Source organism: Malaclemys terrapin, chromosome 22 (assembly GCF_027887155.1).
Source record: "Malaclemys terrapin pileata isolate rMalTer1 chromosome 22, rMalTer1.hap1, whole genome shotgun sequence".
In the NCBI taxonomy this organism is placed as follows: domain Eukaryota; kingdom Metazoa; phylum Chordata; order Testudines; family Emydidae; genus Malaclemys; species Malaclemys terrapin.
The window spans coordinates 11,480,055-11,502,071 of NC_071526.1; the positions used below are offsets into that span (position 1 = coordinate 11,480,055).

General features: G+C 44.6%; 1 protein-coding gene across 2 annotated transcripts in view; it reads left to right on the plus strand.

The window, feature by feature from the left end:
- RUNX3 (RUNX family transcription factor 3) overlaps nt 1-22,017 on the plus strand; it is a 117,114-nt gene that overhangs the window by 43,379 nt on the left and 51,718 nt on the right. For both annotated transcript variants that reach the window (XM_054011507.1, XM_054011506.1), the window contains exons 2-3: nt 11,536-11,780; nt 14,282-14,438. In XM_054011507.1, the coding sequence (XP_053867482.1) occupies nt 11,536-11,780; nt 14,282-14,438 (402 nt within the window). The remainder of the gene's footprint in view (nt 1-11,535; nt 11,781-14,281; nt 14,439-22,017) is intronic.

A 22,017-nucleotide genomic window follows, 5' to 3' on the forward strand; every position in this document is an offset into this window, starting at 1 on the left:
AATTCGATTTAACGCTGCTAAAGTCGACCTAAACCCGTAGTGTAGACCAGGCCTAAGTCACTTAGATGCTTTTGAAAATCCCGCCAAAACGATCATCCATTTTGATTGGGTTTCGGAGCATCTTAAACATTCATTCTAGGGCAAAAGGCAGAATGCTCACGCACGTGACTGCTGTGAAGAAAGTAGCACCGTCTGGGCCCGATTCTCTTCGCCCTTATGCTCTTTACACATCGCCTGCCTTCTGTGGAGTTCCGCCTGATTTATACCAGTGTCTGTGAGTAAAGAATTGGGTCCCAAATAGGCACGTGTGTGTACGTGTACCTGATTCTGCTGTCGCTGCCATGGGTGTAAATCAGCAGTAGCACCACTGAAATCCATGGAATTACACTGGTGTAAACGGGAGGAGAACCTGGCCCAAGGACACTGAGCCAGTGTAGAGGCACAGTAAAGAATAGAAGGTGATTCTTCTGGCTCCCAGACACACATTTTAACCACTAGACCAAAGAAGATCTACTGGCCTTGCAAACACCTACGGTGAAATTCTGGCTCCACTGAAGTCAATGGGAATTTTGCCATTTACTTTTGGGGCCAGGATTTCACCCCTAGGATCTTAAACTCCAGCTGGAGGGAGTCCTCCTGCTTCTCACACTGCTGCTAATTACACCCTCTACCCCGATGTAACGCTGTCCTCGGGAGCCAAAACATCTTATCGCGTTATCGGTGAAACCGCGTTATATCGAACTTGCTTTGATCCGCCGGAGCGCGCAGCCCCGCCCCCCCAGCCCCTCCCGGAGCGCTGCTTTACTACGTTATATCCGAAGTCATGTTATATCGGGTCGTGTTGTATCAGGGTAGACGTGTATAAACATCCTTCAATTGGAGCCTGGCTGATGATTCCGTTGACGACGCACCCAGCAAAATGGACCTGAGTCCCCTCTCTCAGAGGCCTACTGGCTTCTGAAGGGCTAATGGGAGCAAAGACTTGGTTTTGATTGTCAGAAAAGCAGCTCTGAGAAGGGACGCAGGCCCGTGGCATGAAAAAAGGACCATTCCCATGTCAGCCCGTTTTCTGGTGTAATCAAACACTCACGTTCAAGCAGATTAAGACTCTTTGGGACAAATGCATCACTGCGGTCTCGGAGCACCATGCAAGTTCACTCAGTCAGTGGAGTTGTACATGGAGCTCCCAGCCCAGGAGATGATTTCTTATTGTTTGCCTTGCCTAGACAAAGTCGCATTGACTTTTGCTGGGTGCAAGGACCGTCTTTTAATTCTGCGTTCGGGTAGCCCCTGGCAAAGTATGCTTCTGATCCATCCCTGGAGCTCTTAGGCACTACCACAATTCAAATATTAACACTATCTGATCTTGCAAAGATGGAGGCACTCTGGGGTTATAAAATGTCACAGCCTGTTCCCCATTGGGCCCAGCCTCTGTTGTTTGATTTATGAATGAATGGCACGTCCCTTTCCCCACATGCTGCTCTCAGTTCCCGTCCCTTAACTGCAAAACAGATCCAGACACCCGAATGGCCCTGCTGAGAGATGTTTGCTCCTGAGAGCTTTGGGACACAGTTTGCAATGAATTTTTAATAGAAAGCTTCCTATAGACCATGCATTTACTTCCTTGATGTTAAAGCGAATGGATCTGCTGCTAAATACCAGCTCAATTGAATTAAAAACTACAGAGGATATTGTAAGTGAAGTAATCCCAGCAAGCCGTGATTTAAGGGCTTGCTGACCTCCCTGACACAGGAACAGTAGCTTTAAAGTATTAAGTATTTTAGAAGCGGCACATGCAAATCCTAGGGCTTATTCACTATTAACCTTTTCTAAAATGCACTCGCTGCCAAGGGGGAAAAGCGTAACTAGTAAGAGCTCTAAAACCTATTTCCCACATGTCGATACTTACTGATTTGTGAAGGAATCAAGAATATGCTGAGAGGAGAGCGAAGATCAGAGACTAAACGAGGTCTGCCTGTAGCTCCATTCTTGCCATTTCCACCGCAGCCTCACGAAAGAGAGCTTGGAAAATTCAGTTTTCCCTTGCAAAAGGCAGGAATGGGCTGAGTTTACGAAAGATGCGTAAATTTCTCCCCACCGTAAAACACACATGGGGCCCGATTTCCCTCCCGCTTCCACTGGTATACATTGGGAGGAACTCCACTGACAAGAATGAGGATGTGCTCTTGTGAGTGAAAAGGGAATCAGGCCTGTAAGCGTCTTCTGGTGCTGAGGGTCTGTTGGGCCAGGGGTATTCTCTGGGTTGGGGGTTTGCTTTGCATCCCCTTTGCAAAAGGAGCCACCAGGCTACCATGAATTGGGCACTGCGTGTCTCAGGATGGGCACCCGGATCCACTGGCCACCTTGTTGACCGCTGGGCCTGATCCTGCACGGCTTTGCACTTTGTGTCATTCAGACCATGGCAACCTGTGTGTAAAAGGCTCCCAGATCGGAGCTGGAGCAGTTGGCACCCTGGTGCACTCACTTGGCATGGGTGCAAATCAAGACATAAGGTGCAGGGCAATGGTGAATTAGGCTCTTGGGGCCCAAGTCTGCCCTCAGTTACACAGGTGCAAATCAAATGTCACCAGTGCATCTGAGTGCAGAATTGAGTCCAGAGGGTCTCAGGGAAAAGGATCAAAAACCACTGATTTGAAATAGCTTGAATTTGCTGCCTTTCTAGGCAGACTGCATAGCTCATCTTTTCCCCCCAGGCAGTTGAAAACAAGGGGGAGACGGGACAGCAAACCAGAGTGGGGAATTGTTGGAGAGGGAGGAGAATTTGAGCGTTTTGAATTGCGTGTCTTGCTAGTACTGGGTTATGTTAAATTGTTCTGTCGCCCTTAGGGTATATTTGGGACGTATTTACAAGTTGCGTTAGGAACACCTAGAGCATATGTTAGATGCCTTTTTTAGCATGTGCAGAAAGCTAAATCAATAAAGTACCAATATACTTCCAATGAAAACCCTACTATTGTTTATTATGAATATGTTGGCAGCACCTATGACGCTCAGTCATGGACCATGACACCCATTGGTCTAGGTGTTGAACAAATGCAGAACAAAGAATTTACCATCTGAACATCTACTGCATCCCCTCTGTAAATATGGACAGAAGGTAACCCATTGCCCTACAGCCCGTAGGCATAACTCCCATTTCTTTCCGTGGTAGATTGGTCTGTGGGATCACCTGGTCCAAAGTTAGGAATCTGGGGGCGATTTTCAAGGTGCTTCTCTTCTTTCATTTTGCAGGTTTCTCTTTAATCTCCTCACAGAAGCCACCTTGCCTTTCCACTTGCTCTCTGAGCTCCTACTTCCTTAATGCTGCATGTGCCCATGAAACCTGATAAACAGCTCTGTTCAGCACACTTGTTACATGTGTGTTCTCAACAATATGGTCATTGTCATGCAAAATGAATGGTCCTGTCACTTGTAGTTTCTATAAACAGGAAAACAGAACTGGTCACCTTTCTGTTAATAGTTTATGTCTTCTGGGGTGGACTGGTTAGTATATGTTTGTTTGTTTGTTTGTTTGTTTGTTTGTTTGTTTGTTTGTTTGTTTGTTTTGGCTTTTTGTGTGTGTCTGTCACATTTTAGGAATAATCCCTTAAAATTATTAGCAGAAACTTGCCTTTAAAGAAAACAGAAGGGAATTTAAAACAATCAAATAAACCTCAAATATCAGGGTTTTACTTTTGAATCAGATAAACAGACACCTTGTAAAATTCTAACCTACTAATTTTTCTTCTGGAAATGCTGAAAAGGCTTTAATGGTCGGGTTTTCAGGCACCCACAAGAGAAGACAGATTATCAAATGTGTTCAGCACTCAGCTTCCCCACAAGGTGTTCTGGTCTTTTGAAAATCTAACCACTTGTTTAGAGGCCTAAATGTGAGCTAAGCTCCTCTATAGATGGACTCTAAATCCTGTATTTTTTTTCTTTAGCTTTACCATTCACCCAACACAATCCAATTATATCTCTGGTGATGTCCTTAAAGTTTTAAATTAGACCTTCGCTCTTAAAGGTAAATATTACTTTAAAACTAGATGATACAGTATTTGACAGTGCACACTCAACCTTCATTCTCATATAGTGATCACCGTTGAAATCACCGATAAAGGGCAACTAATATTTTTTAAATAACTTATTTAACTTGGTTTTTTAACTTCGGCTGGCTAAATGGGTTTTGTAGCTGCATGATTTTACCTTAGCACAACTTCTCTTATCCTGTTCTCCGTCAAGTCGTGGTCCTTTTGCCATTAACTTCAATGGGACTGGTATCTTCTGATCAAACTTCGAGCATCTTTCAAAGCTTCACAGTGGAAGCATGCAGCCTGACAAAGCAATACAAACCTGACTCCTGGGTGGAAGCAATTATTTCAGGCATTTAAACCAAACACAAACTGCCATGTACAATATCAGAGAGAAAAGATGCGGGTGGTAATATCTTTTATTGGGCCACATTCTGTTGGTGAAAGAGACAATCTACCCAGAGTTCTTCTTCAGGTCAATATCAAACAGTCCAGAGGCAGCCCCTTCTTGGCTATTTTGGGGTTTGATCTGTGAGGTTCAGTGTTAAAATAAGGGTTTGTAAATTACACACAATAAAACAAATCTGTTTCTCTAATAGGACCATGCACAGAGATTTCCTAAAGCTCGGGGAACTGCACCTTTCAGATGACTGTCTATCTATCCTGAACTTAATCAGCTCTCTCTGAGTTACTCTCCCTGAGATATGACAGGCTGGAGGCTTTCAAAAAACAGCCAATGAAAAGGCCCAGAGACACAGACAGCTTCCATCTCCTGTCAGCCAGCCCTCCAGCCCCGACCCTAAAGCACGACACATCCTCTTCTAGGGTGTGTTACCCAGTGTCTCTTCATGAGGGTGGAGAGTGGGGTTTGTGCACTGGGCAGAAAATGCCTGAATACTCTTTCAGCTCCTCAATGTAACTGAACCAACCACGTTTGCACGTTGGAAAAGACTCTTTCAGACAGATCAGAACCTACAGCCCTTGATGGGTTTAGCTAAAATCGGTAATTTCATCTAAATACCTTCCCAACTATAAAACCCACCCGGCTCCCAGCCACCCACCTTCTAGCAATTTACCCACAGAGATAGTTTGTTTGTTTTTTAAACTGTTTAGACTATAAAGGAGCATCGAAATATGTTCACGCCTAAATCGCTCCTTACCTGAAAATAAAATCCATCTAGTACATTCCTCGATAGCCAAAGCAACAGGACCGAATCAACCAAAGGAAATTCCCGATGGGTCTGATTCCGAACTGCACCGAATAACGTATACACGGGTAATTCGGTTTAATCGCACTCCATGTGTGTATATAATGCCTGCAGGAAACAGGTAGAGCGGGCCTGGAAGAGGCTAATGAGGTGCATGATTTAAATGCTCAAATAAATTCAAGAATTTCCCGTGACACGAGTATTAAAATGATGGCAAATATGTTGATTTCTGTTGCAGAACAAGTCAACCTCTATTTTAAAACATAATAATGCATTCGGTATGCAGCAACTTGTTACTGAAGAGAAAATTGTTTTCGTGCTAGATTTATTCTTTGGGGGGGTTCTGATTTGTATTATATTATTTCCCCATAAATACATGTTGGCTAAGGAACGCATTGCCCGTAGGAGTTGGGGGTATAATAGGCGATCAAACCATATTAACCCTCCCCTGTTTGCAGATCGTAGGGAGGCAAACAGGATCGCCACACCAAGCACGGCAGGTCGGAGAAAGAAAACGATGCGCGTGGACCGGGGAGCTCCAGGGTTACAAATGAAAACAGAAGGGGTGGATGAAAAGTGTGTCTATCGCAGGGCGCAGTGGGAATTGTTTTGGCTTTTGCTAGCGTAAGGGGCTGAAGGTGGTTTCATTCCATAGGGCATTTCTTCTCAAAACACCCCGGGCACGGACTGGGTTTAGCAGCGTGGCTCCTGCAGAGATGAAAAGAGAGCAAAGGCAGTTGGAGCGGTAGATTTCAAAGAATATTTGCTCCCCAAGCAGAAAGGGGATCGGAATTGCAATATGGGGGGGGGGTGTATTTTGGTAAAAGCCTCCGTTACTCAGGAGAAACCTGTAGGCAACTAGAGGAATCACTGGAAAATGTGCTCCCTGCAACTGACTTTCTGCATGGTTTGCCATGTTGTATGTAAGAGCAGTCTGCCCTGGTTTGTATACAGTGCAGTCTGTAGCACTCTGTGTGTGTACACACACGCACCATATTGTGTATGTACTAGAGGTTGTGGAATCTCCGTCTCTGGAGATATTTAAGGGTAGGTTAGATAAATGTCTACTAGGGATGGTCTAGGCAGTATTTGGTCCTGCCATGCGGGCAGGGGACTGGACTCGATGACCTCTCGAGGTCCCTTCCAGTCCTAGAATCTATGAATCTATGAATCTATGAATCTATGAATCTAGAGAGAGAGAAAAAAACAGCATTTATCTCTGGCTTCTCCAATAAACCCACTCAGGTGCATTAAACCCCTGGTGAAATTCTCGTGAGCTGCAGCGTATAGAAAATATTAGACCCGAGAGTCTGGGATATCTTATATTTTTATTTATTTATTTTAGGAGTTAAAGTGCAGCTAAGCGTTTGAGGGGGTTAATTGGGGAATGCCCCGGGGCTGGCACTGGGAAAGTTTAGCTGTGAGATTCGGCAAAGTCAATCACCTGGCAAATTTTAGAGTAGCAGCCGTGTTAGTCTGTATCCGAAAAAGAACAGGAGTACTTGTGGCACCTTAGAGACTAACAAATTTATGAGAGCATAAGCTTTCGTGGGCTACTGCCCACTTCTTCCGATGCGAATTTTATTTGCTCAGATTAGCAGATCAGAGCCGTTCACAATCAGTGAAAATATCAGCGATCGTTGGTGATTCACACCACTTAGATCTGGACCCTTCGAATCCGTTTCCACTGACAGGACGTTCCCAGCTGGTACCGACCCTTTTAAATCGCTTCCTTTTGAGTTTAAGTAGCAGGGTTCGATCATTGGAAAGAGATTGAAAAGTTAGACATTTCTTTTCTACTTTAATCTCTAAAAACCAGGTGCTCCACAGAACTCGGCAGCTAAATAAACCAGCCAGATTCTCCCCTGGCAGCTGCTGAGTGAGATTTTGACAATCTGGCAACTTCTGGGAGGTCAAATCGTGTATAAAACCTGCCCTGATCAAAACGTTCCTGTTAGAAAAGCAACTGAGCTCGCTGGAAAGAGACCCCCCCCCATCTCTTTCTCATCATATTAACCGGGAATAAATCGGGGGGGAGGGAGGGAGGGAAATAAATGCATCTAGTTTAATTTAAAAACAAACAAATCCAGACCAATCGAGTTTAAATGCAAAATAAATCCTGAAAGCCAGAGGAATGTTCCTGTCTTCCCCCTCCCGTGTGGTTGATCCCAAAGATTGCGGCAAATGAGTCTGTAACACAAAGTTTCCCTTTTGGGGGGAAGTCTATGGACGCTTTCACCGGGCAGAGGACAGAGACGGTGTCTGTGTCTCTCCCGTGGGGAGAGAAGGGTCGGGAACAGACTTTCCCGGGGCGCACCGCCGGATCTTTGGGGAGCACGTGGGTCTGATTGAACAAAACTGGCTGGGCACACTGGGCACCTCCTGGCTGCAGAGTGTAACAATCATCCTGCGGCTCGTACGGGCCTCATCGAGGGAGCCAGGTTTGGGGGGCAGGGAAGGGGGATTGTTGGGGAGACGTGGTGGGGGGCACGCGGGGTGCGATGGGTCTTGGATTCTGCACAGGATAGAAAGCTGCTCCCAGTGGCCCGGGTCCCTTTGCTCTTAGGGCCGTCCAGAGACGTGGCTAAAGCGCCAACTAGCGGCTGAGTCGAAGAACTTCACTTCCTCCGCCGTTCAGCTTGGGTGTGGCTAACCCGCCCTTCCAGGTTTTCCAACGCGCAAACGTGGGTGGGGGGGTGCCAACCCCCCCCTCAACATCTGTAAGCCCCTTCCCCGCCCCCTCCCCCCAAACCACGCCCTTTAAGTGGAGCCATGGAGGAACTTGGCTTCGTTTGAATATACCCCTTCTAAAAAAAATCTTTGGAAGAGACATCATTTGGGTCACATCTATCCACCCCCTGCTGCCAGGGCTGTATTCAAATCTCTCCCCCGTTACTGGGTGTATAAGTATAACCAGACATTGGTGCTTTCTGTGGAACATGGCTCTTTTGTTGTGGAAAAGAACAGGGATGAGTCTACGGACCTTAGATTTTCACCTAAAAAGGGAAGGATTGCAGCATTGTTAAGAGTTGATTCGACACACACGTCAATTAAAATCACAGCTGTGAGACAAATAGAACTCTGTTCTTCTGGATTTCTCCCTTTGTGATTTCACCCAGCCGTCCCTACCCCCCCCCCCCTCCGCACCCCCATTCAATTTTCCACGATTGTGTTTCAAGATGGTCTACGTTTGAGGTTTCTTCTCATTTAATGTTCATTACGGAGAAGTCTAAACACACACACACGCACAGAAAAGCCACTTTCAACATGAGCATGTTTGGATCCGTTTTAATACATAACCAAACCATTCACAGAGATTTGGTTATTGAAAAATCATAAATCGGCTTGGAAAGCACAAGGAAAAAAAATGTTAAGCTTAGTGAAATTGACATGGGTTTCTTCTGTTTAACAAACACCGCAATGTTGGCTCCTTAGTCAATTTTCTAGATTAGAATTCTGTAGGAAAGGATCAAAGTAAACAATCGTATGAAATGATCTCGAGAAAAGGTTCCAGGGAATGAATAGAAATTGGAGGGATTTGGAAGACAAAAGCCCCTAATCGAGTCCAATGTGTCGGTGCTGCCGCAGCCTCAACCTTCTTTCAGTATCTACGACCTCAAAAGAAAAGTGGCTCTTAACCAGTGTTTGTTTATGATGGGATGTTTTGTTTTTTTTTACATAGTCCAACGAACAGTTTCCCCAGCCCAGAATCTAAACCGTTTCTGATCTGGTGTAGACTAAATGGCTTGCTACAGAGAACATGCCATGTCCCATAAAGGAATTTATAAAACCGACCAGCGAAGTTGTTGAAGTAAAGCAATCGATTCACCTCCCTGGACGTGATAGTGCCGAAAAATAACGTCCTTTTAGAAATAAGTCAGCAGTTAAACTGTGTGTGACGGTGCTTTCATTTCCATTGGACACATTAGTAATATTTGTGTTCAAATGTGACAAAAACACTATTTGATTTTATAGACTATTCTGCGGTGCATTTCGTTGTAGCGATTTTATATTTTATTAGAAAGACGACTCATCTGTAAAAAAAACTATATGCAAATATGAAACAAAAACTACAAACGATCAATTAATTTTATTCTCACAGAATCAGTATCATTTTGCCCCCTACAGATTTTTTTTTTTTTGTTAAAATTCCATTTTGAAAACATGTATTTCCCTGGTTTTAAATCCAAACAAATGCATTGGGAATGATCATGATTATTACTCTTTTAAGAGTTGCTAAAATAGACATTTTTTAAAAAGGATAATAGTAAATAGGACTTTGTCCTGAAACGATCGGTTTTTCTATCGGTGCCTGTGTCAATTTCATTTTGGGAAAGTAAGAGAGCGGAGGAAGCATGTTCATAAAATAAAAGCCCCCAAACTCCTTGGCACAATGTATTGTTAGGTCCAGAGGTCAATTTCCGTCTGAAAATGCATTTCACACTGGCTAAAGCTAGCCGACCTGTTGCGGGTCTCAGACTGATCAGGAGGGCTGTCGGTTGTGTCCTTTTGATGTTACATACACAGCAGAGAGTTGATAATTAGTAAAGAATCGCCGGATCTTTTTCCTTTGGGGTTGGACCGTTTTAAAAACGCCTAGCAAATCGGTCAGCCTGGCTGTCAGCTCGCTAGCGCTTCGCGAAAGGATGGCACCGCTCTGCGGTTTCTTGGAGAGGTCGATTCTCGCTCGTTTCTTATTTGGACCCTTTATTTTGGACGTGGCTGGACGCTGTTTGGGGCGGCAGGGCTGCGTCTGGGCTTCAGACCCGTTTCGCGGCTGGGTGGCAGCCGTTCGGCTGCCTAGAAGCCGAGTTTGCCGGGTAGGGTGCAGACGGGCATCTAGACGGACTCTCGGGTGAAGAGCCACGTGTCTCTGCAGCGTGTGAAAGTTTGGGGAGACTCAGAGACAATTGCCGCCGCGGTGGCGTCCTTGTTGGCTCATTTGCTCCGTCCCTCCATAGGTGAGCCTATAAAGCAACGTTTTAATTGGCTCTGGCCTCTTAATGAAGCGCCGCTGAATGGAGCGCTCTGTCTATGCGTGTTTTAATGTGCCACCGGCCCGCTAGGTGCGTCCTCCTTCCAGGCTGGGGCTTGGGGGCGGGGCTTCCCGCAGAGATCCCGCCCCCCTTTCCTCCTCGCTCCGCCCCCTCCTCCCCTTGCTTCTATCGCTTGCCCAGGCAACGTGTGCAAACGGGGGGGGGGGTTCCCAGCCCTCCCTCTCCATTGGCGCTCCTCCCCGTCAGTCAGCGAGCGGCTCCGCCCCCGGGCTGCTTGGAGTAAATAGGGTATCTCAGAGTCTGCTTGCGGACACTTGGGGCTGGTTTCAGAGCTCGGAAGGGCTCTCTGGTGAAAGGGGGCAGCGTCTGCCATAAAAAAAACCAACCCCCACCTGCGAGCCATAGAAGTGGGGGTGGGGGAGCCCAGCTGTGCAGGATTGGTGCCCCACACCCAGTGAGGACTGTGTAGGGAACGGGCAGTAGAGGACGGTGGAGCTGTTTCTGGGACTTCCTTGGCATCCCTTCTGGGGGCTGGCGGGGGCGCGTCTCCTCCCAGACTCGCTGACTGGTGGCTGGGCCCTCGGGGGTCAACTCACGCAGCGCTGCACCTTCGGGGGCAGAAGTTTGGCTGGAGGAAAGGCCCCAGCGACCGCGACCCGGTTTGCAAAGCGGCTTCAGCACCAGAGAGGAAGGAAACCTCCCGGGACCGAGCGTGGGCTCCGGCCAGCTCCCCAGCAGAGCGCCCGGAGACCTGCCCCGTGCCAAGGGACCCCGGGCGCGCCCAGGCTCTGTGGGCAGAATCGCCCAGATCCGGCAAAGAGGGGGACTCGCTGCCTGACTCCAGGGCCGGCTGCTGCAGGCAGGGAGGGAGGAGAGAGCCCAGGAGCTCGCCACCCGAGCCCTGTCTCCACGCGACGCCAGCCCGGCGCCGGAGCCCACGGGCGACCCTTCGGATCCGGGGTCCCCCTTCGCCCCAGCTGTGACTCGACCTTTCCCCCGGCTCCTTTGGCCTGAGGAGGAGGCGAAGGGCGCTGCGGGTCCCAGCCCCTGACACGGCGGAGGCGCGTTTCCTGAGCGCAGGTCACACCCCGACTCCCTCGGCCGCTTCTTCTTTTCCTGCTCTCTATAAAGCGCTGCCCCGAGAAGCTGCATCGGACCCGGCCGGCCCCTGGTTTGGAGAGGGCAGCTGCGCGCTCCGGGCGCCTCTCCCCAGCTCCCCCGGCCCGCCAGCCCCTCGCCCCCCGCGCCCCTCGCTCGCCGGCTCTCTAACGCCCGCTGTTGTGATGCGTATTCCCGTAGACCCCAGCACCAGCCGGCGCTTCACACCTCCCTCCACGGCCTTCCCCTGCGGTAAGATGGGAGAGAACAGCGGGGCGCTGAGCGCGCCGGCGCCGGGCTCCCGAAGTCGGCCCGAGGTGCGCTCGGTGGTGGACGTGCTGGCGGACCACGCGGGCGAGCTGGTGCGGACAGACAGCCCCAACTTCTTGTGCTCGGTGCTGCCTTCACACTGGAGGTGCAACAAGACCCTGCCGGTGGCCTTCAAGGTAAGCCAAGGGGCGGGGAGCGGGAGGCAGATGTTTCCAGACAGCCAGATGTGGTTTCTTCCAAAGGGATGGGCTAAAACCCTGTCCGACCCCCCTGAGCAATGGCTGGGGACCGGAGGAGAAGGATGAGAGGCGTTTTTAGCGGGGAGGATACGTGGGGAGAATCTTACCTACGAAAATAAACCTTAATATTTCCACCACAGCTCCCGCCCCCCTTTCATTTTAAACCAATTCTGCCTTCACTTTCGGGGCGCGTATTTATTTTTAATCAAGCTTTCGCGTTGCCCCGCGGTTATACTATCTCCGATATTGCATAGGGTTAGGAGCTCTCCGGGAACTTTGAAGTTTAATGAGAGTCGAGGCTAATTACCTAAGTGGGAGGGGGAAGATCTGCTCTGAAATAATAAAGGGAAGAAGTGAACTGCAGGGACAACTGGGCTTCATTAAAGGGCAGCTCCTTTCCTTTCCATGTTGCTTCGTCGTTGCTTTTGTCCTAGTTGTAATTCACTCAGTCAGTTGGCTCTTATGGGATATTTAAACATTAAAAATCGACCGGGTTTCTGTTTCTGGATGTAGACTGAACGGGGGGGGGGGGGGAACTATGCGAGGAAGAAAGACAGCAGACATAAGTGATAGTCACCTTACACAGACCCAGATCTTTCACCCCGGATCCCAACTAAGAGACCACAAAAGCCTTTATTCTGGATTCATGATCAGGCCAAACAATAAAGGCGAAAATAAATCTTTCGCAGTCAACTTGAACGCAGATCCCTTAAGGATTTATGGAGTTTCTCTCCAGTTTCTTAGGAAGAATGGGAGGGTATTAAAATATAGACATGGGGGAAAAAAACAAACAAACCAGGAACTGAAGGCTGGAGTTAATAAAGGACGAAAACCTTTCAGAGCACTGATTTAGAGCGGTTATAGGCTAGCTAAGGAAAGGCGACAGAGAAAAGGTTCTTTATGGAGGACACATAATTTTTTTGGCTATTGCAAAAAGTAATTATAGGTGTGCGTTAGGGAGATGTGACTAGAAAATGTATCTGATCTGAATGTATGGGAAAGGGAGTTAATATAAAAACGATAAAAAGAAACTGAAAACCAAACCCAACAAATTCAAAACTGTGCTGTCGTCTTTTGGGGGCGGAGAGAAGTGATGAATGATATTTTAAAACTTGAGTTTAATTTCTTTGATTCAAATGATAGACCGACAAGAAAGCAGACGGAGCAATAGCAAGAGAGAAAACCAAAGGGGCTTGACATCATTGGTGCAGATAATATTTTAAGAGCACAAACGTTTAGCAAATAAGCCTGGGGAAATGATCAAAGCCAGAAGATACATTTCAACACTCGGGGTGTAAATATAACTTTTGAATGTTGTCTCCCCTCTCAAATCAAGAAAAGGCTGAAAAAGAAAAAAATAATCCCTGCTTAAAAAACCGATGATCTTAAATAATCTGGAGCTCTCTCGCTACACGAGAGATATTGAAAGTCGATGGAAAAATATGAGTTCCTTTATTTCCGAGAGTCTGAGTTTTCCAAAATTCTAAAGCTTAACAAAACTACATCCAACTGAAATCGAAGAAGAAACCTGGTAGGTTTCGATCCAAGGTAGTTAGAGGGAAACTGTCCTTTTGCAGAATAGCAAAAATGATGTTGCAGCCCCTAAATTACATGGCTTTTAAAATATTCTTCAGCTCCAGCGGTTTGTTTGAATCCCTTTACAAATAGGTATTTATATAAACTGGCGTGGGGCAGAAAAACTCCCTTTAGCAATTATTTTAAAACGAATACAGGCTCGGCTGTATTTTATAAGACTGAAGAGGATATTTTGTGTCGGGTGCCATAGCTGTTTAGAAGAACAGATGCACCTGGCCCTTTTAAAGAATGAAATCTTGACAATATTTGGAATGATTCTGTGGAATTTTCTGTTAAAACTGCCTGTGTTGTGGCGTGTATAATAGACAGCTTAGCTTCTGAAGTGGAAATTAATGATGAAATCCTAGAGCATGTAACTGAGTTACATACAATGAAATTCTTGACATGTAATTCTCTTCCATACTTGGATAGTGCTATTACCGATCATCGCAGGGGGATTATATAGAGATAGATTTCTTACAAGAGAAATCCGACTGTTTTCACTCAGGCAAAATTTTCACTGAAAATTGTTTGCATTTTAACAATATTTTGACTCGGACTTTAAAAAAAAAAAAACAGGAATTTCAAAATATACAAATCCACCTCTTAAGAAAACAGGGGGATCATTCAGCTATCAGGACATAATTTGCCAGATTTATTTGATGAAAGGAACTTGAATTCTTTTGAATTTTCTTAGAGAAATATATTTCAGTTTTAATTAAAAAAAAAATCAAGACTTTTTTCTACTCAGAATGACAATTCCTCCTGTCTGGTTGCAGAATGATGAGTCTGCTTTGATCAGCTTAATAATAATATTACTAATAATGAATAGTATCAAATAACTTTGTTGCACTGATCTCTAGGTGGTAGCCCTTGGAGATGTACCTGATGGGACTGTAGTCACAGTCATGGCTGGAAACGATGAGAATTATTCTGCAGAGCTCAGAAATGCCTCCGCGGTCATGAAAAATCAAGTGGCAAGGTTTAATGACCTCAGATTTGTTGGGCGAAGTGGCAGAGGTAGGTAACTGTCTCCTACATAACTGTACAATGCTTTGATTTTAAAGCAGCTGCAAATCTGCATCGAGATGTCTCTGTAGTTGTGGAATGGTCTTCTAAAGTGTGGGGCGGAGGGGAAATCATTTATAACTATGTGTGATTTCCTGAGAGGCACCGGAATTGCCAGCTTTGGAAATGAGCGATGCGGGATTTAATCATTCTCCCAATGAAGTCAATGGAGGTTTTGCCACTGCTTTCAATGGAATCAGAATTGGGCCCATTCAATTATTATTAGGGTCAGTACACGCTGGATTCCACTGTCTTGCATTGCATTATATTCTTTTGGGCTTTACCTACATTTATGCACAAAAGTTGTACGTCAAGAGGGAAAGCAATCTATTTTTAACATACGAAGCTGTTGATTATTGTAACCTAAATCTACTCGCTTTCGTTTCTCACCCTTCCACACTAAAATTGCACAGAAAGACACGTATCCATTTTTCCAGACTGCAGGCCTGATGCAAAGCCCATTAAAATCTATGAAAAGATTCCCATTGGATTAGTCCATAAATGGATAGCAGCATAAAGGTCCAAATGGCTCTTCGGTACCACTTTAAACACAGTCACTTAGACTGCGTCTGTTCAGGATTTATAAGAAGGGAAGTAAATATTTGCAGTGACTAGACATAGTCAACACAAGCTTATAATTATTATTAGTGCTTGTAGATGGAGAGTTTGAAGTGTGACTAATACTATTCCCCTACCCTCCCCTCACCCCTCAAAGAAAAGGAAGTTATTGGTAAAATATATCGTTGAATATTATAATCAATTCACGCTCCTTCCAGGTTCAATGCTAAACTTATTAGAAGACGAGTTAAACAAACAAACAAAAAGATTTGAAACTCTTGTGAGAAGAAATTCCAGAGTGTAGTATACACCTTGACATAGTGTCATATTCTAAAGGTGGGAGACTAACCTAATTTGTTAAATTTAATAGTTATAGGACGTTAAAGCAAGACAAGTTCACATTAGAAATAAGGCACAACTTTTTAACAGGAAGAGTGATTTACCAGTGGAACATACTACCAAGGGAAGTCTTCAGAGCAAGATTGCATAGAAGATATACTTTAGTCAAGCATGTTATTAGTCTTAATGCCGGACTAACTGGATAAAATTCTATGGCCTGTGATATACAAGAGGTCAAACTAGATGATCTAATGATCCCTTCTGGTCTTAAAAAGCTATGACACTATAATTTAACCTTAAACTAATCATAATGCATAATTTTTAAAAACAACCATCAATGAAATGACATTGTGCTATATCACTAACTACAATTCTAAACGATACAGCAGGCCAGACAGCTTTTGAAGGCAAGTATTATATCCCTTACTGTCATGCATTATTAATTGCAGCCATATTTGACATAGAATTTTAAAATTTCATCACCAGTAAACACTGCAGATTTAAGCAGTTCGTTCTTCTCAAAAGGTTAAACCCAATATTTTAATGGCCATATGGCAGTGTTTTCTCTAACTTTTCAAATGTATACATACAAATGTCAAAGATATTTTGACTTCTCGGCATTAATTAAAACCAGCGATGCTAAAAATTATTTGCATGTAATAATTGTTTACTTGTTACTCTTTATGAAACTGGAATAGTTTACATTCTTTCAGACATTTCCGTTTTCCTGTTGGCTCCTTTTCCAAGTTGCAGATTTTCTTTAAAACTCTCCACTTAACTGGTTGCAGGTTGATGGATGGAAAATGTTTTTCTTTTATGAATTCAGCTTTCATTTCTGTAGTCAATTATTCTCTTAGGCGCTCTCTTTTGTTCATCTTTCTTACACACATTTCCAACCCGAATGAGTAAATGATGGATTCTTTGTAACTTGACGTTTTAAAACCAAGATTTGAGGACTTCAGTAACTCAGCCAGAGGGTAGGGGCCTATTACAGGAGTGGGTAGGTGAGCTTATGTGGCCTGGGATGTGCAGGAGATCAGCCAAGAGGATCCTTCTTGCCCTATGAATCTAACCCAATCTCAGCCTGACTCTTGAATTCATTATTAATTTTCTTCCCCTGGGTTCCCATGTTCATGCCCTGAAACAACAGGAGTTCACTGTCCCTTGAACAGGGCCGGCTCCAGGCACCAGCTTGCCAAGCAGGTGCTTGGGGCGGCCACTCCGGAGAGGGGCGGCACGTCCGGCAATTCGGCGGACAGTCCCTCATGCCCACTTGGAGCGAAGGACCTCCCGCCGAATTGCCGCCGCAGATCGCGATCGCGGCTTTTTTTTTTTTTTGCCGCTTGGGGTGGCAAAAACCCTGGAGCCGGCCCTGCTCTTGAAAGCACTTACATGTACAGTCTGTCTCCCAAACCATGGACCTGATCAAAGCCCATGAAAATCAGTGGAAAGACACCCATTGGCTTCAATGGGCTTTGGATCAGGCCCTAGGTGCACTTATGACTTAGGCGCATATGTCAAGACTAGACCCTAACATGTTCATCTTGTGCTGACTACTGGGGACAGTCCTGCTTTCCCTGAGCAGCAAGGAAGTCAATAGGAGTTTGGGGAGGGTAGAAGCAAGAATGCACAACCTGGGCCCAATGGGCCAAATTCTTCTCCCTTCGATCTAAAATAACTCAACTGACCTCAGTGGAGTTACTTGGAATCTGCACTGGAATGTGTGTCCGTTTTCTAATTTATCTATACCTCACTTATCTATAGGGTATGTGAAAGTACCTCTATACATGCTTAACTTAGAATCATAGAAGATCAGGGTTGGAAGGGACCTCAGGAGGTCATCTAGTCCAACCCCCTGCTCAAAGCAGGACCTAATCCCAACTAAATCAAAACTTCAAGCATGTGCCTACAAATGAACACCATGCTTAAGCACTTTCCTGAATAACGAGGCTAAAAGCAGAATTTGGTGAAATATCTTTAAAAAAAGTTAGTGATGGAAATGATTTCTGTCAGGTTTCTGCTTTCTCTGTCACACGTTGCTTCCTCCTGTTTGAGCTTTTAAATCTTTAAGAGGGCCAGATTCTGCGCTTGTCTACACCAACAGAAATCTGGAGTGTTGTATGCGAGCAGAATTTGGGCCTCTGATTCATGTATGTTTCCATATCAGCTATGAGAGAGATGCATGAACTGTGTGTGTAAAACCTGATTAGACAGAATCTACTCCCAGATCTCATCATACCAGATTCTGGTATATCGTTATTATTATTATTATTAAGGTAACACTGATAGGCACCAACTGAGATCGGTGCCGCATTATTCCATGAGCTGCACAAACACATAGCAAGAAAAAATCCCTGCCCCAAAGAGTTTACAATCATAGACAAGACAAAGAGTGGGGGGGAAAGAAAAATATTCTTACTCCCATTTTACAGATGGAGAACAGAGGTACAGAGAGATTGAATGACTTGCACAAAGACCCATTGAACATTATCTTGCTCTGGGAGTAGCCCCATTGAAATCAGTGGAACTCCTTATGGAGCAAGGTACTACTCAATGTGAGTAAGGGCGTTTGGAATCTGGCCCATAATTAGCAATTTGCCCGAAGTAGGAAGCTTGGAACGTGAATTGAGGCCTTCTTATGCGGTCAGACTGCCTCGAATGATTGATGTTGTGCATAATGGTGTGTCTGGGGAGGGAAATGGGTTGAAATTGCTCAAGTTGTACTTGTTCTAGTCTGTCACCAAAGAAGGATGGGAATGAGTAAATTGATGCTGAGTACTACTAATAATAATTTGCGCTATATAATGCAATTCATCTGAGGATCTCTACAGTGCTTTAGAAACACTAAGCATCACATGTTGCTATCAGATGAATACAGGTTGCTCCCACTGAAGACAATGCCCCCAGTGAGGGAGGAAAGTGTTATTATGAACCCTATGGTACAGAGGGTGAAACTGAAATTCAGGGAAGTCAAGTAATTTGTGTAAAATAGGCAGAGCTGGGAAGAGAATCCAGGGTTTAAATCTCCTAAATGTCCGGGCTAGGCATTAGACCAGACTGATAATCTGAACGTTATTGTTCATGTATTTGTGCTAAGCGTCATACCAAATAATTTACTGGAAGGTTTTTGCCTCCTGTTCTAAATAAAATAAATTAATGGAGATAACCCATCTCTTAGAACTGGAAGGGATCTTGAAAGATCATTGAGTTTAGCCCTCTGCCTTCACTAGGAGGGCCAAGTACTGATTTTGCCCCAGATTCCTAAGTGGCCCCCTCAAGGATTGACCTCACAACCCTGGGTTTAGCAGGCTAATGCTCAAACCACTGAGCTATCCCTCCCCCCTCTGTTCATAAATTGCACGCGAGCAGGCAGAAATTGTCTCTAATCTTATTGCCTATTGTTGAACTTGCTCCATGAATAAATTCTGCTAATAATTCCTGATCTGTGAGTTGTTGCACTGAGAGTATTTTGCTATGGGATGTTCTCACTGTGCTGGCTAGTTCTGATTGGATGCAAAGGTCACGTCATGTTCTTTGTGTTTCCTACCTTGCATAAGTGGAACTCTTCAGCATAGGTTGTGAGTGCAAATACTTGCATTTGATACTGAAATTTACTTTGGGGGAAATTCACCTCGATGCAGAAAGCCAGTACAAGGTGTTTGCACCATTTAAGTCCTAATCTGAGGTCTTAAGTGATACCTGCACTCTGTGCTGGCTCTCTGCATCAGGGTGAATTTCACCCTCTAGTATCCTCTTAAAATTAGCCATTTTCCATGAACAATCCTGCAAGGAAATATTTTCAGTAGAATAGATGTGAGACGTTAACCCACGGGGAGAGACTCCATCTTCTTAAAATTCGATTTGATTTTAGACGAATAAATCATTTAATTGCAATGTTTGTTTTTGTCACTGGTGTCTGGGGTGCGTGGAGTATTTGGATAGGGCATCCCTTTTAAATTATTGTAGACATCTAAAAAATGATATAGGAGCGAATGATTTTTTTTTTTTTGCTGTACAGTGTTTGGTCAGCTATAGTGAAAATGTGTGTGTGTTTGTGTGTGTGTAATGAATGCACAAGGACCTAAGGGCAGTAAAATGGGATTTGTCCAGACGAGATATATGGTAGCAAAAGTGCTTTGTGGCTGGTAGTCAAGGTGAAACAGATACAAGCTCATCACACAAACAGTCCTGAGAGCTGGCAAGAGTAGTGTCCATTATAGCAATGGTTTTGTTAAATCCTGCATTCTGGCTAGACAGTGAGTCTGGTGATAATATCAGTGAGCTTCCACCGGTGCTGAGCGTAGTCCAATCCAGAAGGGCAGCTGTGATCTAATGGTTAGGGCATAGGGCCTGGAATCAGGACTTCTGGTTAGGCTGGTTTTCATTTCCAAGCTCTGAGAGAGTATAGTCTAGCGGTCAGATAAGGCAGTCGGGAGGCAGGATTCTTGGAGACAGATCTTCAACTGGTGTCAACTATGGCAGTTCCCACCAGCTGAGGATCTGTCCCTTGGGTTGCAGCCTTGGTTACGGCAAAGAGTATTGTCTAGTGGTTGGAATGGTGGGGGAGGAATTTGGAGACCTTGTTTCCATTCCTGGCTCTGCTGTCGTTGAGTCACCCTGTGACCTTGGCCAAGTCATTTAGCTTCTCTGTGTCTCCGTTTCCCCCTCGGTAAAACAAAGATAACGATAGCTCACCCGTTGGCAAAGTGCTTTCAGAGCTCTGGGTGAAACAAAGTGTGTCTATATCAGTGCAAAATATTGCTACTTCATTATTAACAAAGACACACGTTCCCCGAGCCGTTTGACAACATTATCCCGATTTTAAAATAAACACTATTAACTTGAAAAATGTAATTTACATCCTCATCCCTAAGACTGGTATTTTAAATCATTTTTCTGTCAGCCTGTCTCCTGATCTAGATCCCTCACCCCACTACACCTTAGTGCTGTATAGACAAGTAAGCAAATGAGTACGAGCCCACAATCATCAGAGCCTCAAACCCTCCCTGGTCTGCTTTTGGTTTTGCAAAACTGAAAGCAAGGGGGATTGGTTTGTCTCCTGTTTCCTTTTTATCTTTGCCCCCAAAGTTCGGGGCCGTTCAGATGCAAGGTTCAGCTCTTACGGCTCCTGTCTCCAGATAATGAAGTGAAGAACAGCAACAGAACAAAGAACGGAGGGAGGGTGGGGAAGAGCAGAAAGCAAGAGGCAAGAGAGGTCTGCTGAGAAAAGGACGTTTATTTAATTTCAGAAAGGGGAACTGTGCAAAAATGAGGAGGTTAGTTTAACAGAAATTAAAAGCTAGAGTGAAATCCCTGCAAGCTGCATAGACACTTTTCAAAGTCTCCATAATAGAGGCCCAACTTAAATGTATACCCCAAATTAAAAAACACAGTCAAAGAACTAAAAAAGAGCCACTGTGGTTTAACAACCATGTAAAAGAAGCAGTGAGAGATAAAAAGGCATCTTTTAAAAAGTGGAAGTCAAATCCTAGTGTGGTAAATAGAAAGGAGCATAAACACAGCCAAATTAAGTGTAAAAATGTAATAAGAAAAGCCAAAAAGGAGTTTGAAGAACAGCTAGCCAAAAACTCGAAAGATAACAACAAAATGTTTTTAAAGTACATCAGAAGCAGGAAGCCTGCTAAACAACCAGTGGGGCCCCTGGATGATCAAGATACAAAAGGAGCACTTAAAGACGATAAAGTCATTGCGGAGAAGCTGCATAAATTCTTTGCTTCATTCTTCACTGCTGAGAATGTTAGGGAGATTCCCAAACCTGAGTCGTCTTTTGTAGGTGACAAATCTGAGGAATTGTCACAGATTGAAGTGTCACTAGAGGAGGTTTTGAAATTAGTTGATAAACTTAACAGTAACAAGATACCGGAACCAGATGACATTCACCCAAGAGTTCTGAAAGAACTCAAATGTGAAATTGCCGAACTATTAACTATGGTTTGTAACCTGTCCTTTAAATCGGCTTCTGTACCCAATGACTGGAAGATAGCTAATGTAACACCAATATTTAAAAAGGGCTCTAGAGGTGATCCTGGCAATTACAGACCAGTAAGTCTAACATCAGTACCGGGCAAATTAATTGAAACAATAGTAAAGAATAAAATTGTCAGACACATAGAAGAACATAAATTATTGAGCAAAAGTCAACATGGTTTCTGTAAAGGGAAATCATGTCTTACTAATCTATTAGAGTTTTTTGAAGGGGTCAACAAACATGTGGACAAGGGGGATCCAGTGGACATAGTGTACTTAGATTTCCAGAAAGCCTTTGACAAGGTCCCTCACCAAAGGCTCTTACGTAAATTACGTTGTCATGGGATAAAAGGGAAGGTCCTTTCATGTATTGAGAACTGGTTAAAAGACAGGGAACAAAGGTAGGAATAAATGGTAAATTTTCAGAATGGAGAGGGGTAACTAGTGGTGTTCCCCAAGGGTCAGTCCTAGGACCAATCCTATTCAACTTATTCATAAATGATCTGGAGAAAGGAGTAAACAGCGAGGTGGCAAAGTTTGCAGATGATACTAAATTGCTCAAGATAGTTAAGACCAAAGCAGACTGTGAAGAACTTCAAAAAGATCTCACAAAACTAAGTGATTGGGCAACAAAATGGCAAATGAA